The sequence below is a fragment of the Lynx rufus genome, unplaced genomic scaffold (genome assembly GCF_022079265.1).
Source record: "Lynx rufus isolate CCGP_SWC_20201006 ecotype Redwood Valley unplaced genomic scaffold, mLynRuf1.p SCAF_44, whole genome shotgun sequence".
NCBI lineage: Eukaryota > Metazoa > Chordata > Mammalia > Carnivora > Felidae > Lynx > Lynx rufus.
The window spans coordinates 1522790-1539180 of record NW_025814861.1 but is presented as its reverse complement, the minus strand read 5'-3'; the positions used below and the strand labels follow the sequence as shown (position 1 = coordinate 1539180).

The window sequence follows — 16391 nt, the reverse complement described above, 5'->3', positions numbered from 1 at the left end:
CTAATGGCAACGTTAGTAACCCCTCCTCGGCCCCGGGAGCCCTTCTCTAACCGGTCAGTGCCTCTGGTGGGCGAGGGCAGGGGCATCCTCGTGCGGCCTGCGGACGCCGAGTGGGAGGCTGTGGGACAGGCGGTGCCCCTGTGCCTCCTGGGGACCTGGCAGCCCCGGTGGCACTGCCCTGTGACGTTGCGGGCACATCCCTTCTGTGGTCTGTGTGCGTGTGTGCGGGGGGCCTGTGGCTACCCCAGGGCGCTGAGGGCAACTCCTGATGGGTAAATGGATTGTTACGCCTGGCTGGCTCCACGTGGGAGGTGAGAGACGCCGCCGTCTGCCCTGAGCTTGGTGGTACTGGAGGTGGGGGTGCTGAGAAAGGGTGATTATTTAACGTGAGGTCTGACCCAGGAAGTGCTGCCCCAGCTTTGTTTTGTATGTTTGCACCTTCAGTTGGAGGGGAAGGCCGTTGGTTGAATGCTGTCGGGAGGGGCAGATGGGCTCAGTGGTTGGGGACTCCCGGGGCTTGGGACACAGGCAGAGTGGGGCCAAGTCCTGGTCCTGCCCTCTGGGCTGGGCCCGGTCGCTCCTTTCTGAGCCTCCGCTGGGATAGGACTAGAACCTTCCCAGGGTGTGGGAGGATTCGCTCAGGCAGGGTGTGCCCAGCACAAAGCCTCGCCTGCAGTGAGTTTTCAGCACGCTCAACTCCTCGGCTTGTGTGCGAGCCAGGCAAGTGTGGATTAGCGGAGGAGGGAGGCCTCTCACTTGAGTAGTTGTGCCTTGGAGAACGACAGTAATCATGGAGAGCGGTGCGGTGGCCCTTCCAGCGGAAGATCAGACACGCCAGCCTCCCGTGCCGATGCTCCTCGGTTCGCAGTGGCACACGGGTTTTGAGACACGTGTTAGAATTGGGGTCTGGTCTTTATCTCTGGAGCAAGGTCTCGTAGCTGCCGGTGTTCCGGAGTGTCGCACGAAGCGGACGTGGGTTGGAGTCCTGGCTGGGCTGTGGAACCAGCCGTGGGAGCTGCCCCCGCCCCCCCGTGCCGGGGGCCCAGGCTGCCGTGCCCGGGTGGGGAGCTGGGTAGAAAGCAGGCCGACCGGGCTGGCTTTGTTTTCATTTCCTTCCTTCTTTCAGAACACAAATTCAGTGCCAGGTGGACCAAAGTCATGGGCACAGCTGAATGGAAAGCCAGCAGGACACGAAGGTGGTAAGTGTGGTCGGGTGGCGTTGGGCTGGGTGGGAGGGAGGGAGGAGTGCCTTTTCCAGACGGTTCTGTCCGGGTCTAGGCAGCCCTTGGCCAAAGCTTTGTGGGATCTCTCACCCGAGTGAGCTGCTACCCTGAGGAGCCTTACCTCTGCCCCCGGGGGTGAGGGCGCTGTGTCTGCCAGGCCCGTCCGCTCCCTGGTTTCACTGAACGTTATTACTCCTGACATCCCCCCTGGGGGCTGTGGAGAGGCTGGGCGCTGGCCCTGCTGCTCTTGGACTCCGCCGTGTGGTTGGTGCCCTTGCTACCTGCTCAGCGGTGTGGCCGACATGCACCTACTTCCTCTCCCTGGGGCCTGCAAGGAGGAGGTGTGGTGTGGTGTGGGGCGAGCTTCGGGCCTGGGTTTCTAAATAAGCCAGGCCCTGGGAGTTGGGCTGCTTGCTCTTTGGTTGGTGACACCAGAGCATTCACGGCTCACACGGTCCTTGGTACCGTTTATGTCGCGCCCGACACGGGAAGTGTCAGAGGTGTTGCCCGCAGGACCTCAGCCGCGGCAGCTGTGCAGAGGGGAGATGGCAGGGAGGAGCAGTAGGGGGAGATGGTGAGAGGGCTTCCCGGGCAGGCCCAGAGCAGAGGGGAGGGCCCACCTGGGCAGAGAGGGCGGCCAGACTGCTCCACTCCCCACCCCCCAGCCACCACTGATAGCTCGAATGTTTCTAGCATGTTGTACGGACCAAACTGGGCGATGCCCCCGCACGGGAAGGAGAGGGCTGCAGGTGGGAGTGGCGGGCCACGCTTGCTCTTCCTCCCACTACCCTCCCCCCACCGGCCTCCCCACCGCGGCGCCCTTGGCCTTCTGCGTGCCCCTGGCGGCCAAGACTTCGCCAGCTGCCTTCTGTAGCTCGTGTAGAGAAACAGTGAACATCCTGCCTGCCCTAAACCCTCCGCTCCTACCCAGCACGTGCCCCTTCTGGGCGGGCGTCCTGTGTGGTTGGAGGCTCTGTCCCCAACACGTCAGTCAGTGTGCCCACTGACGTCAGACTCCGGCTCCTGTGGAGGGGCTAAGGGCAGGAGGGAGCTTTACGGATTCTCCAGTCCATGGGGTGAGGTGGAGGGGGCAAGATAAGCGGGGGTGGGGGGCAAGGGGAGCGGCGACCAGCATTTCAGTCCCCTAAAATTAGGTCTTTAAAGAGGCTTTTTTTTTTTTTTTTTTTTTTTTTTTAAATTTTTTTTTTCAACGTTTATTTATTTTTGGGACAGAGAGAGACAGAGCATGAACGGGGGAGGGGCAGAGAGAGAGGGAGACACAGAATCGGAAACAGGCTCCAGGTTCTGAGCCATCAGCCCAGAGCCCGACGCGGGGCTCGAACTCACGGACCGCGAGATCGTGACCTGGCTGAAGTCGGACGCTTAACCGACTGCGCCACCCAGGCGCCCCTAAAGAGGCTTTTTACAGAGAGTGCTCACTAGACTGTGTTAACAGTGGTCTTTGCTTTCTACAGCTTTTACTCTGTGGGTTAGGATTTTTTAAAGTAAATCACGTGCATTCATTTTTATTTAAAAAGAACTGCAGAGGGGTGCCTGGGTGACTCCGTTAGTTAGGTGTCCGACTTTGGCTCAGGTCATGATCTCGCAGTTCATGAGTTTGAGCCCCACGTCAGGCTCCGTGCGGACAGCTCGGAGCCTGGAGCCCGCTTCGGATTCTGTGTCTCCCTCTCTCTCTGCCCCTCCCCCACTCGCACTCTGTCTCTCTCAAAAATAGACATTAAAATTAAAAAGAAAATAAAAAATAAAACCTGCAGAGAGAGTATTAAAAAAATACTAGAGTAGGGGCACCTGGGTGGCTCAGTCAGTTAAGCGTCTGACTTCAGCTCAGGTCATGATCTCGCGGTCCGTGAGTTCGAGCCCCACGTCAGGCTCTGTGCTGACAGCTCGGAGCCCGGAGCCTGCTTCAGATTCTATGTCTCCCTCTCTCTCGGCCCCTGCCCCCCTGTGTGTGTCTCTCTCTCTCTCTCTCTCTCAAAAAGAAAACAAACATTAAAAAAAATAATACAAAGAAATACTAGAGTAAATTGGTACAACCCCTTGGCGGGCAGCTTGGTGCTATCAGAATACTAATGTGTGCACCCTTTGACCTAGCATTTCCACGTGGAGGAAGATCACCCCAGAAATGATGCTTGCCGATGTGAGAAATGGTGTATATTCAAAAGATACTCATTGCAAAATTGTGGTAGGGAAAGATGGGAAACAGTCACTTGAAATGTCCATTAAATGTTGGTGCTTTAAAGAAATACTACTTGCCTCTAGGGAAAAAAAAAAAGTAGTTTTCCACGGATCTGGCAAGATCTCTAGGATATATTCTTAAATGAAAAAAAAAGTTCAGAATAATATGTAGAGTATGTTACTATTCATGAAAAAAAATTGGGACGAGGGAAAGTGTACTTATAGAAAATGTACGTGCCATCAAAAAAAAAAAAAAAGTCTCCGGAAGGAAGCCTGGGGGGGGGGGGGAAGCCGCCTGTTTTCTCAGGGCGTCAGAAGTAGGCAGGTGGGCACGCAGGCAGGAGGGAGTCGTCTGTTTGTACTTTTCTATGCTTCTTACTTTTGAACCATGTGATTGTGTTTCTTATGAAAAATAAGTGATCTAGAAAAGAATTCTAAAACACAGCAGCACCTTCTGTAAATGTGTGATTGCTCATCTGGGAGGCAACAGGGCCCAGGAGCCCGGGAGGAGGGACAGATGCATCCTAGGCCTCTGCTGGGGCTGAGGTGGGAGCAGCCCCCGGTTCCCCGTCCTGTGCTGCCGTCACGAGTCTGTGGTGCCATCAGGGCGGTGGGCACTTGGTGGTGTTGCCCACACACATGTTCAGACTCTGCAGTTCAGAAGGGCTCTTCCTGCGTCGATAGACCACTGCACGGAGAGTGGTGTTTGGGCCTGTTGCAGCTGGGTCAGACCGGGGCGGGGTGGGCGGCCTGACTGGTGCGGGTGGAGGCCAGGGGGATGGTTCCATCTGGGACCTTAGAAGAAGCCCCTGACATGCCAGCCTCAGATTCTCACGGCAGAGATCACATAGCACACGGCATTGGTGGTGAACGTTGTAGAGCACTGAAAACCTTAGGAATGCTGCTGCTTTGGCTTGAGATTTTGGGTTCTTTGTCCTTCTGGTCTGTGGAAGGGAAGTTTAATTCACGCATAGAGTAAGACCTTCGTGACTGCTGAGGTAGATAAAAGTACTGAGTGTTTGTTTTCAAGCTCCAGATCTGCGTGTGTTTAAGGCATGACTTTCACATTTCGTCCTCGCCAAGGATTTTTTAACCTGGGTCCAAGTCCCCCTTCGCAGAGTAGTGGAGCTCCTTCGTGACACCGGGAGATTGTGTCACCCTGGCGGGTGTATTTGACCCTGGGACTTTTTGCTAAATAGGGATGTTATGCCTTGTGCGTCTGCACCAATCCCAGCTGCTGCTTTCTGCAAAGTCTGCTGTAGTTCATGGGTCCGTGAAACAGTGGTGGGGAAGAGGGGGGAGAGTTTGGTTTTATCGCCTAGGGAACGAGGCATTTCTCAGTTAAGACATGGGCCATGTGCTGTTACTGTCGTGTTAAGTTTAGATGGTGCTGGGCATTTGGTCCAGATAAAAGCACCAGATCCCACTCTGGACCATAGAATGCACCTTTTGTTATTATCTGTTCGTCCAGAATAGATCAGAGGTCCCCAGTGTTAAGTGCCGGGAGGGGCTCCTCCTGCAGAGATAAAGCAGGGCTTCTTCTCAGGGGCCTGTGGCGTTGGGGAACGGATGGGACAGCAAAGGAGGGAATCGATCCCAAGGTGGCAGGTGTAAGCTGTCCGGTGCTCATGAGAGTGGAACGAGGGTGCAGACCTTTCTGTTGGCATTACCTCCACACAAAAGCAGTTGATCTCCCTGGGCTGATTTCCCTGAAGACTGCTTGTGTGTCCCCCGGGGCCACCAGGAGGGCCTTACTGCCTTCTTCCGGCAGCGTGAAGGATCCGAGCTGGAGCGGCTGTGCTGTCCTCTCCCTTGCTCCCGTAGGTTAGCTGCTAGGGCCTGGTGTAGCCTGCGTCTGGCCTCTCCTCGTCACATGGGGTCTCCAGTGCCACCCTGCCAGCACAAGATGCCAGCACAGATGGGGCACTTAACAGGAGCCCACGCCAGGGCAGTGTGGCTTCCGGCCCGTGGAGCGGCTGAAGCAGAGAACTGTCGATGCCCATCTCACTTGCTCCCTAACTGAGTCTTTCTGGTTTTCTTGGCAGGTTTAAGGGGCTCAAGCCGACTGTTATCCTTCTCTCCCGAGGAATTTCCGACGCTGAAAGCAGCTGGAGGGCAGGACAAGGCTGGCAAAGAAAGGGGCGTCTTAGATCTGTCGTATGGGCCAGGACCAAGCCTCCGCCCTCAGAGTGAGTGAGCTGCAGTCCCTGTCCGGGCCCCCGTGGGGACAGCGGGGCTCCCCCTCATCTTCCTGCCTCTCTGCCTGTTAGAAGCATTCGTGTCCTCAGCAAGCCGAGCTCCCGGGGCCCAGGCTCCCTGCCTGGAAAGCATGGCTACTGACCCTTTGTCTGCTCTCTGCCTCTGTGGGATTTGCCCCCCAGGCTGGGCCGGAGGTCATTCCTCTCTTGTCCTTTGGGTTGGGCCAGGCCTGTCTGCTTCCCCAGCTGTCATCAGACGTGAGTTCTGCTCTGCTCAGGTGGTCCTGGCAAAGACAGACTGAGGGCGCGTTAACTCTTTCCCCGAGCCAGGAGCTTGTTTTCTAAGCCAGTGGTTCCTAAACCTAGCGGAGTCCTGTCAGGGTCCTTTGGGGAGTTTGTTAAAAAGTCTGATTTCCAGCCCTCCTCCGTCCTCAGCCAAATTAGAATCTCTTGTGTGTGTGTTTTTTTTAAGTTTATTTATTTTGAGAGGGGGAGAGAGAGAGAGAGAGAGGGAGTGAGCTCATCCCTGGGGGAGGGGCAGAGAGAGAGGGAGGGCTCTGCACTGTCAGTCAGCACAGAGACCCACTGCAGGGGCTTGAACCCATGAACTGTGAGATCATGACCCGAGCTGAAATCAAGAGTCGGCCACTTAACCAACTGAGCTGCCCACGTGCCCCGAGAATCTCCGTTTTTTAACATGTTCCCTTGGGGATTGTTTGGTAGCCAGTCTAGGATTTGTCTCCACAGTTCCCTCACCTGGGGTCTAGCCAAGGAGTTGGCAGGACTATATAGCAATACTTGCAGGTAGGATTTTCTTTTCAGTGGCCTTGAGCGGTTAGAGGTTAAGGTTTTTTGAGGAATGAGATTTTTCCATCTGTTCTAAGCAAGGATTGTGAAATAGCTCTTATGTATTTTGTTTGTTTGGGATGGGGGGGAGGGGAGGGCTTGATCAGGTCTTGAAATGGAGGGACTTTTGTCTGCCTGTCCTGATTAATCCCCAAGGTATCCCGGGGTTAGAGGTAGAACTGACACCCTATAAAGGAAATGATCACTAGGTGGCTCCTTAATGAGCATGCTGCCTTTTCAGGGGCCTGTGGTGGGTTATTTTGTCTGCTCCAAATAGGTAACCAAATTCTCAGGCGGAGAACTGTATAGCTTTCTGGGATTAAGATGACCTGCTTTGTAGGACCACAGAAATTTAGACCTAGCAGAGGCTTCTGGGATCAGCTCCATCTCTTCATTTGAGGAGAAGGAGAAGAAGCAGGAGTGGCCAGAGCAGTGGCCAGAGGGCTTGCCCAAGGTCACACTCAAGGCGGTCATATTGCCAGGAGCTGACCCTGATTTTGTGGCTCCTGTGCTGTGTCTCTTTCTCTTGAGGGTCAAGTACTCAGGGGCTTCGTGTTTCACCTCCTAGCCATACGTTGACTGAGAAGGGGCAGGCTTATCTGATTTCTCATTGGCCTGTAATTCCCCCACATCTTGCTATGTTTGGCAGTGGGAAACGTCATCTTAGGAAGGTCGCTAGGTGGGAAGGTTTTAATCTGTGACGTGCAGGAGAGCCCTATGGGCTGGAGCAGGACCAATTCGGGTGAAGGCCTGGTGGGTAGGGCCCCAGACCCTTTCATGCCCCCACTTGGAGGGAGAGGGGCTCTGCTTCTTATGACCTGGGGAGTCTGTCTGACTAGAGATGTCACCTTGAATCAGAGTTGAAACATGTCAGGACTTACTCCAGTTTTAAAGATTTCATTTTTAAGTAATCTCTACACCCAGAGTGGGGCTCAGACTCACAGCCCTGAGGTCAAGAGTTGCACGCTCCTCTAGCCAGGTACCATAGGACTCGGTCCAGTTTTAACGTAAAGGCCAGTGATCGTGGGAGAAATGGCCCAACGCTGTTTCATCCGGGCTGTCCTGATTTCTTTGGGGTGGTCGATCTGTGGGTGTGCGTGGTTTATATTCACCCATGAAGACCACGTCTTGCTTCTACCTGCCTTCTCTGTGAGTGGACCTTATTTTGTGTTTCTCTTTACGCCCGGCTTCCCGCAGCAAGTTCATGCTCATTGGCCAGGTGTCCGTCCTCCACCTTCCGTGACAGATTCGACCACTTGACTCGACTCTGCACTTTTGGGGCTTTTGTTTTTGGTGAATGAGGGGGTCCCTTGACCTTCAGACCCTCATACAATCCCTCCTCCCCCCCTCCTCTTTCCTTTCCCCTTTTGCCCCCTTTCGATTTCCAGATGTGACAAGCTGGAGGGAGGGCGGTGGGCGAAACATAATTTCTGCCACGTCTCTGAGCGCCTCCCCGACTGAGCTGGGCAGCAGGAACTCGAGTGCGGGAGACGGAGCCCCCTCCTCGGCATGTACCAGCGATTCTAAGGACCCCTCTCTCCGCCCGGCTCAGCCTGTCCGCAAAGGGGCTTCACAGTTCATGGGAAATGTATACCACCCACCTACATACCATGACATGCTTCCTGCTTTTGTAAGTTTTCAGAGTGTGCATATCTTTTTTTCCCATGGAGTCGGATTGCTTGCGAAGGCAGAACCTACTCTAAGTGGTTGAATATCCACCTCGGTTCCCCCTCCCAGTGTCTTTGCCCCGATGTACCCTGCCTTGGAAGTGTCCGTTACTTCTGCGTTTGCTCTCCCCCTTTTCAGATCTTAAGGGTCTTCGGCTTCTTTCCCTGGTGATGTAGATACTGTTTCAGCCTTGGTTCTTTAGAAAAAGGAGAGGCAGGCATTGCCCCGGACACCACAAGTCCCCAGGTTCACTTACTGATGGCAGGAAACAGATGGGGGAGATGGTGGTAGGATTAACTGGGAAGTTCCAAGACTTGCCTGTCTCTTTTTCCCATTTTCCATTTTTCCCAAACAAATTCGAATGCAAGGGGAACTTAGAATTTGAGCCATTACCGGAAAATCCTGTTCATTGATGTTATGTTTCAGATGTGTTCGCCACAGTCATCAGAGAACCAGGGTACCGTGGAACGAGGACCTTTCCCCCTCCCCCAGCTCCGTCTTGAGCCCCGTGTCCCTTTTAGACAGTTCCAGATGAATGACCAAGATGGGTAAGGCTACTGCATTAATAGTCCCGTGTGTAGAAATTGCCCCCGGTGGTTGTATTGCACAACATCGTGGGCTCATGTGCGAAGGTGTCTTGTCTCCTGGAGACTCTGAAAACCAACTCAGAGCTCAGAGTCCTGGAGACTCTGAAAACCAACTCAGAGCTCCAGGGTGTGTGGGGTGGCTGGGATCTGGAGCTAGACGAGGTTGTATTATGATCGCAAGTTCTTGACAGAGTTGGAAGTTTTGGCATGTGTTTGTGGCTGCTACGCTGGGCATTAGTGCCGAGTGTATAAAACTGTGGAATGAGGCGATACTCTCTGGGACGTATTTGTTCGGCATAGGTTTCTTTTATCTTTTCATTATTAGTTTCTTTTAACTTTTTTAAGTTTCTTCATTTATTTTGAGAGACAGAGGCCATGCGAGTGGGGGAGGGGTAGAGAAAGAGGGAGACGGAATCCCGAGCAGGCTCCGCGCTGCCAGCGCAGAGCCCGCCGTGGGGCTCAAACCCGCAAAACCGAGAGATCATGACCTGACCCGAAACCAAGAATCGGACGCTTAACCGACTGAGCCCCCCCCCTCCAGGCGCCCCCGTTAGAAGTTTTTTTTTTTCTTTTTTTCCCTTAAAGGAGAGGATTTAAATATTAAATGCAACCGTGAACCTTTGCAATGTGGGACATATTTTTGGAAAAGTATTGGCTTTTGCTTCCATCTGTGCACTTGACACGAGGCCAGATCTTTACTCTTCTCGCCCTCATCAGAAAAGAAAGCAGGCTGGGAACGACTCGGCCCATCCGCCCGCTGAGGCAGCTGGTGGGACGGGCGCCGCGGCCCACGATCATCAACGCGGAAAACCTGAAGGGCCTGGACGACCTGGACGCCGACGCCGACGACGGCTGGGCAGGTGGGTTGTGGGGCTTTCAGGGTCGGGGTCGCCTCTGCTTTCCAGGGCTGAAGGCCCCCCGGCAGCAAGGTGTGCGTCCCTCAGCCAGCCACCTCGCCAGTGGTGACTTCCTCTCTGAGCACTGACTCCTGTTGGCCTTTGGTCTTGATCTCAGATCCATGGGAGATTTTGTTAACTTGCCGAAAAGACTTTTTGGAATGGGAAAGTTAAACAGAACTGTAAATGGGGTAATGAGCCCCCAGCTTCCCATCACCTAGCTTCAACAACTACCGTGCCCCATCTGCCAACCTGATGATTTTCTCTTAAAATCGTTTTTATTTGCGTTCACGTACATGTGAATTCCATCGACAGGTGCCCATTTTAATGATGCAGTTTTGACAAACGGATACATGTGTGCCGAATGTCCCCCCTCCCCCGCTCCCCCCAGACGTCCCCCCCCCAACTCCCCGCTCCCACCCCAGGGCCTCCCCTCTCCTGAGGGGACTTCCTGTCGAATAGTACGTTCGTTCAGTCGGTACCCAGGAGTGAATTGTTAGGTCGGAGGGAAGGTGTGTGATCGGGCCCGTGAGACCCACCTAACCCTTTCTCCACGGTGGCTGTGGGGAACGCGGGTCCCCTGTATCCTCACGACGCTTCCACGTGATTAGTCTTTTTAATTTTAGCCCTTCTGGTGGGTGTGTAGTGGTGTCTCATTGTGCGTTTCATTTGCATTTTGCTGATGACTAATGCTGATGAATAAGTTTTCTTGTGTTATTTGGCAACTGGTAGATTTTCTCGTTTCTTTGAGCGGTAGGTTACAAGTAAGCCATGGATACGAGTCCTTGGCCACTTACTTTTTACAAATATTTCCCCCATTGCTTGTCTTGTTGGTTCATTTTTTTTTTAGCACTGTTTTGATGAGCAGGTTTTTTTATTTTGATGAAGGTTGATTTGTAAGTTTGTGTTTTCTATGGTTGTTTCTTTTGCGTCCTATCTGAAAATCTTCGTCTCTCCCTGACAGCAAAGATATTCCCTTATTTTCTATAGTTTCAACCCTTGTTTTGGGGTCTGTGATTTACGTGGAATTAATTCTTGTACATAAGATGGAGTTGAGGCTCGTTTTAATCCGTCGGGATATCCGGTTCCGCACCAGTTGTTGGGAGAACTTTCCTCTGCCTATTGAATTGCTTTGGCACCTGCCAAAAATCAATCGACCAGATAAGTGTGGATCTATTTCTGGACGCTGTTTGTGTCCTGGATGTATTGATTCATTCACGCCACCACCACACTGTCGCTCTATAGTAAGTCTTAAAGTTCAGGTAGCGTAAGCTTTCTGGCCTTGTTCCCTTTCATGTTATTTGACTGTAAGATCTTTTCATTCCCATATAAATTTAGGATCAGCCTGTCAGTATTTACAAAAAGCCTAGAGGCAGTTTGGGTAGGACAGCGTCGAATGTATTTCTGGGTAGATGATACCTTGGATCTCCCATCCAGGAACTTGGGTGAATCTCTGACTTTCTTCAGTTCTGTTTCAGTTTTCAGTGTTGGAGGTCTTGAACATCTTCTGTTGAGTTTATTCCTAAGTAGTTGATGTTGTTTGGATGCTGCTGTAAATGGCATTGATTTTTTTTTTTAAGTGTAATTTATTTCTTATGTTTGGTGTTCCTATAGATAATACAGTTGATTTTTGTGTGTGGACCTTGTTGTAGGCACTTTGCTGAATACGCTCTTTAGTTTTACTAGTTTCTGTTGATTTCTTAGAATTTCTAAGATTTTTTTTTTTTTTTTTAGAGGGAAAGAGCGAGAGAGTGCACACACCACATAAGGGGGGAAGGAGGAGAGGGAGGGAGAGAATCCCAAGCAGCCTCCACACTCAGTGTGGAGCCCACGTGGGGCTCTAGTTCCCATGACCTGAACTGAAATCAAGACTTGTATGCTTAACCAACTGAGCCACCCAGACACCCCCATTTCTTAGAATTTTCTACATAAACCATCATGTTGTCTATAAATAGGGATGGTTTTATGTTTCTTTTTCAGATTATATGCCTTTTATTTCTTTTTTCCTTTTTTTTTTTTTGTAAACGTTTGTTTTTGAGAAAGAATGGGAAAGGGGCAGAGAGAGGGGGTGACACAGAATCCGAAGCAGGCTCCAGGCTCCGAGCTGTCAGCACAGAGCCTGACGTGGGGCTCGAACCCACGAACTGTGAGATCATGACCTGAGCCTCAGCTTAACCGACTGAGCCACCCAGGCGCCCCCTACCTTTTATTTCTTGCCTAAATGCTGTGTGGTACTTCCAGGACAGGGTTGTTTCAAGTTCTTTGTTCCTGATCTTGTGGAGAAAGCGTTTAGTGTTTCACCATTAAATCTGATGTCAGCTGTAGGGTTTGGGTGTTCTTTATCAGATTGAGGGTTTCCTTGTATTTCTGGCTTGCTGAATGTTTTCTAAATCACGAATGGGTATTGAATTTTGTGAAATAAATTTTCCTGTGCTGTGATTATAAGGTTTTTCTCCTTTATTTTGGTAATCTGGTGGATTGCTTTCTTCTTTCTTTCTTTCTTTCTTTCTTTCTTTCTTTCTTTCTTTCTTTCTTTCTCCTTCCTTCCTTCCTTCCTTCCTTCCTTCCTTCCTTCCTTCCTTCTATGTACATGAGCAAGGAAGAGAAGAGAGAGAGAGAGAGAGGGAAAAAAAAAAGAGAATATTCCAAGCAGGCTCCCTGCTCAGCATTGAGTCTGATGCTGGGCTCAGTCCCACGACCCTGGGATCATGACCTGAGCCGAAATCAAGAGTTAGATGCTCAACCTACTGAGCCACCCAGGTGCCCTGCACCAACTGATTTTTTTAATGCTAAACCAACCTTGCATTCCTAGACTAAGCTACACCTTTTTGTATACCTAGATTCAATGTGCTGATATTTTATTAAGGTTCTTGGCCTCCGTGTCCATGGTGGATATTGGTCTATAATTTTCTTTTTTTTTTTTAATTTCTTTGTTGGGCTCGTAAGATGAGTTGGAAAATGTTCCTTCTCTACTTTCTGAAAGAGTTTCTGTAAGTTTGGGATTATTTCTCCCATAAATGCTTGATAGAATTCACCAGTGAAATAACCTGGCGCTGGTATTTTCTTTGTGGTGACATTTGTGATAATAAATTTAATTTCTGTGAGTAGTTAATGGGGCTGCTCAGATTCCCTTTGTTGTTTTGTGTCAATATTGGTAAGTTGTGTTTTTCAAGGGATTTATTTGTTCTTTGTGATTGAATTTATTGGTATAAAGTTGATAGCAATTCCTTTTCTTTCTGATGTCTGTAAGCTCTGTAGTGATGGACTTCTTTCTTTCTCATTAATTGGGTAATCTGTATTCTTCTTTTTCTTACTTATGCCAAGGGCTTATTGGTTTTATTAATCTTTTACTAAAAGGCAGTTTTGGGCTTTCATTTTCTCCGTTGTTGGATTGTTTCTATTTCATTTTATCTGTTCATTTTAATTATTGGGGCTCTCTAGATTTCTAATTTAATTCCATTATAGTCAGAGAGCATGCACTGTATGATTTCAGTTCTTTTCAGCTTACTGAGACTTGTTTCATGATCAGAACATGATCTTTCTTCATGAATATTCCAAGTGCGTTTGAAAAGAATGCGTATTCTACGGTTGTTGATTATTACATTCTGTACATCTCAATTTAGTCACTATCAAGGTTGTGGAATGTGTCTTTCAGACCTTACACAGTGACTGATGTTTTTGTATGATCCTCTCAGACAATGAAGCATTAAATTCTCCACTGTGACTGTGGATTTATCTGTTTCTCCCTTTAATTCTATCAGTTTCTGCTTCATTGATTTCAAAGCTATTGTTAGGCATATGCACATTTATAATTTTTATGAGTTGACACATTGACCCTTGGTATTGTTTGCGGATGTCCTTTATCATTGGAAGTGCTTCTTGGAGTCTGTCTTGTCCTGTGTTACTACTGCTCTGGTGTTACTGTGTAAACGGTGTGTCTTTTTTCTTTAATCCTTTTCCTTTCAACCCATTTGTGGTTGTATTTCAATGGATGATCTAGACAGCATATAGTTGCCCTTGCTTTTTCATTAAATCTGCTTTGTAATTGTATTGGGCTTTTTGCCTTTTTACTAAGATACGGTGCATATGACAAATTTCATATACCATAACATGTACCCTTTTAAAGTCTGCAATTCGTTGATCTTTAGTATATTGACAAGGTTGTGCAACCATTTCCACTGTCCAGTTCGAGAACGTTCTCATCAGCCACAAAAGAAGTGTTGTATCATTAACCGTCACTCTCACTTACCCCCCAGCCCCGCACACAGCCTCTGGCAACCACTGAGCTACTTTCTATCTCTGTGGTTTTGCTTATTCTGGACATTTCATATAAATGGAGGCACCAGTATAGAATGTGGCCTTTCACGTCTGGCTTCTCTCACTGAGCTTGTTTTTCAAGGTTTGTCTTGTTGAGGGGGTGTGTCTGCATTCATTTTTTTTTTTTTTAATGTTTGTTTATTTTTGAGAGTTAGACAAAGCACGAGTGGGAGAGGGGCAGAGAGAGAGGGAGACACAGAATTGGAAGCAGGCCCCAGGCTCTGCGCTGTCAGCACAGAGCCCGATGCGGGGCTTGAACTCACGAACCACAAGATCATGACCTGAGCTGAAGTCGGTCACCCGGCTGACGGAGCCACCCAGGCGCCCCTGTCTGCATTCATTTTTGTGGCCAAAGTACCATTCCCCTGTGTGGATCTCCCACAGTGTGTGTGCCCACTTGCCAGCTGATGGGCACTTTCTGCCCCTGAGCTGCTCAGGCCGGGGAGTGCCCTAGGGCACAAGCAGCAGCCCACGAATCACGCTGGCCAAGCCTCTGTGTTGCCAGATGGATCTGGGTCCTGTCTTGTTTTTGCCTGCTTTCTTTCGTTCACTCTTCTGCACCTTCCAATATAATTCCAAAATACTTTGTCCAGATTTAAGAACTGTCCTCTGCGGGAAGGTTAATCTGACGGGGCCGCCTTGCTGTCACCCGAAGCCGGAGCTGTCCCTCACTTGATCTGCAGTGTCTGTCTGGTGGTTGCGGTTGGCTGGGTGGCTCTCCTCCTCAGCTGGGCCAGGACGAGCTCCGACCGGAGGAAGCCCCCCCACCCCTCGCCCCGTGTGGCGCTCTTGGCGCTGCTGAGTCTTGGCTTTGCCCATTCTCCGTGGCCCTCCCTGGTTACAGGTCTTCATGAGGAAGTGGACTACTCCGAGAAACTGAAGTTCAGTGATGATGAAGAGGAGGAGGAAGTTGGGAAGGACGGCAGGCCCAAGTGGTAAGGATGCCCCCCAGCCCTGCTCGTGGCACCGCACCCTGGGGCTTGACCGTGGCCGGAGGCGCACGCATCAGTGCCGGTCACTGTGCCAGGCGCATTGCCTCGTCGCCCTGGCAGCCTCACTGGGGCAGATTTGGTTTCCATTCTGCGGGTGGCACAGCCGTGTGGGACGGGAGCCAGGGTGCGCTGGCCGGGTGGCTGGCGGGCCGGCTGAGTCCCGGTGGTTTCAGCCGCTGTGCCGGTGTCCCCCCGAGTGTGTGTGTATACGCCGCTTGTTCCACAGATCGCTTCTGTGGGTGTGGTGCCCAGAAGGGTTTCTCTAGCCAAGCGCGTTTGGGAAACCACCAGGGTTCAACTTACCCGTTTACCCCGGGGTTGTGCGTGCTAGAGTGCACATCAGGGATCTTGGGAGAAGCACTGGACGGGGGATACGAGGTTTCCGGAGCTTCCTCGACCCCTTCGGTCTTCCCTTTTCTGGGTCATTTCGTTGGGCTCATTTTACTTATGACACCTTTTGCAAAATCACTGCATTGTAGTCTGGTCCCTCTAGTTTTTGTCGTAATAGATTGATGGTAGAATGATTGGCTAGGACTTTTTATTTTTAGTTATTTACTTATTTTAAGTTTATTTATTTTGAGGTAGAACATGAACAAGGGAGGGGCAGAGAGAGAGGGAGAGAGAGAGAGAATCCTAAGCGGGCCCTGCACTGTCAGCATGGAGGCCGATGTGGGGCTCGAACTCACAAACTGTGAGATCATGACCTGAGCCGAAACCAAGAATCGGATGCTTAGCCGCCTGAGCCACCCAGGCGCCCTGTTTTTATTATTTTTGGAGTAAACTCCATCCCTAACGTGGGGCTCGAACTCCCAATCCTGAGGTCAAGAGTCACACTTTGTATGCACTGAACCAGCCAGGTGTCCGTGGCTAGTACTTTTTTTTTTTTTAATTTTTAATTTTTAATTTTTAATTTTTTTTTATTTTTGAGACAGAGACAGAGCATGAGCAGGGGAGGGGCAGAGAGAGAGGGAGACAGAATCCGAAGGAGGTTCAGGCTCTGAGCTGTCAGCACAGAGCCCGATGCGGGGCTCAAACTCACGGAGTGTGAGATCATGACCCGAGCCGAAGTCGGACCTCGCTGACTGAGCCACCCAGGCGCCTCTGGTTCTTTTTAAATAGTACCTACAGCTGCATTAATTTGTTTTTTATTTATTTATGTTGAATACCAGCAAATATGGATGCTTTCTTTTGTATGGAATTGCCTATGTTCTTTGCATATTTATTTATTGGACTTAGTGTATTTCCTTTAAAACGTGATCAATGTTATATATTGTTTAGATATTAATACTATGCTGTTATTCCTTAAAAAAAATTTTTTTTTAACGTTTATTTTTGAGAGAGAGAGAGAGAGAGAGAGAGAACACGACTAGAGGAGGGGCAGGGAAAGAGGGAGACACAGAACCCGAAATAGGCTCCAGGCTCCAAGCCCTGACATGGGGCTTGAACTCACAAACCGTAAGATCATGAC

At 50.4% G+C, this 16391-nt stretch overlaps 1 protein-coding gene across 5 annotated transcripts in view; it reads left to right on the top strand.

The window, feature by feature from the left end:
- PRRC2B (proline rich coiled-coil 2B) overlaps window positions 1-16391 on the top strand; it is an 88407-nt gene that overhangs the window by 33693 nt on the left and 38323 nt on the right. For all 5 annotated transcript variants that reach the window (XM_047098164.1, XM_047098163.1, XM_047098162.1 and 2 more), the window contains exons 5-10: window positions 1127-1199; window positions 5465-5608; window positions 7852-8093; window positions 8558-8679; window positions 9436-9578; window positions 14776-14866. In XM_047098164.1, coding sequence (XP_046954120.1) covers window positions 1127-1199; window positions 5465-5608; window positions 7852-8093; window positions 8558-8679; window positions 9436-9578; window positions 14776-14866 — 815 coding nt within the window. The remainder of the gene's footprint in view (window positions 1-1126; window positions 1200-5464; window positions 5609-7851; window positions 8094-8557; window positions 8680-9435; window positions 9579-14775; window positions 14867-16391) is intronic.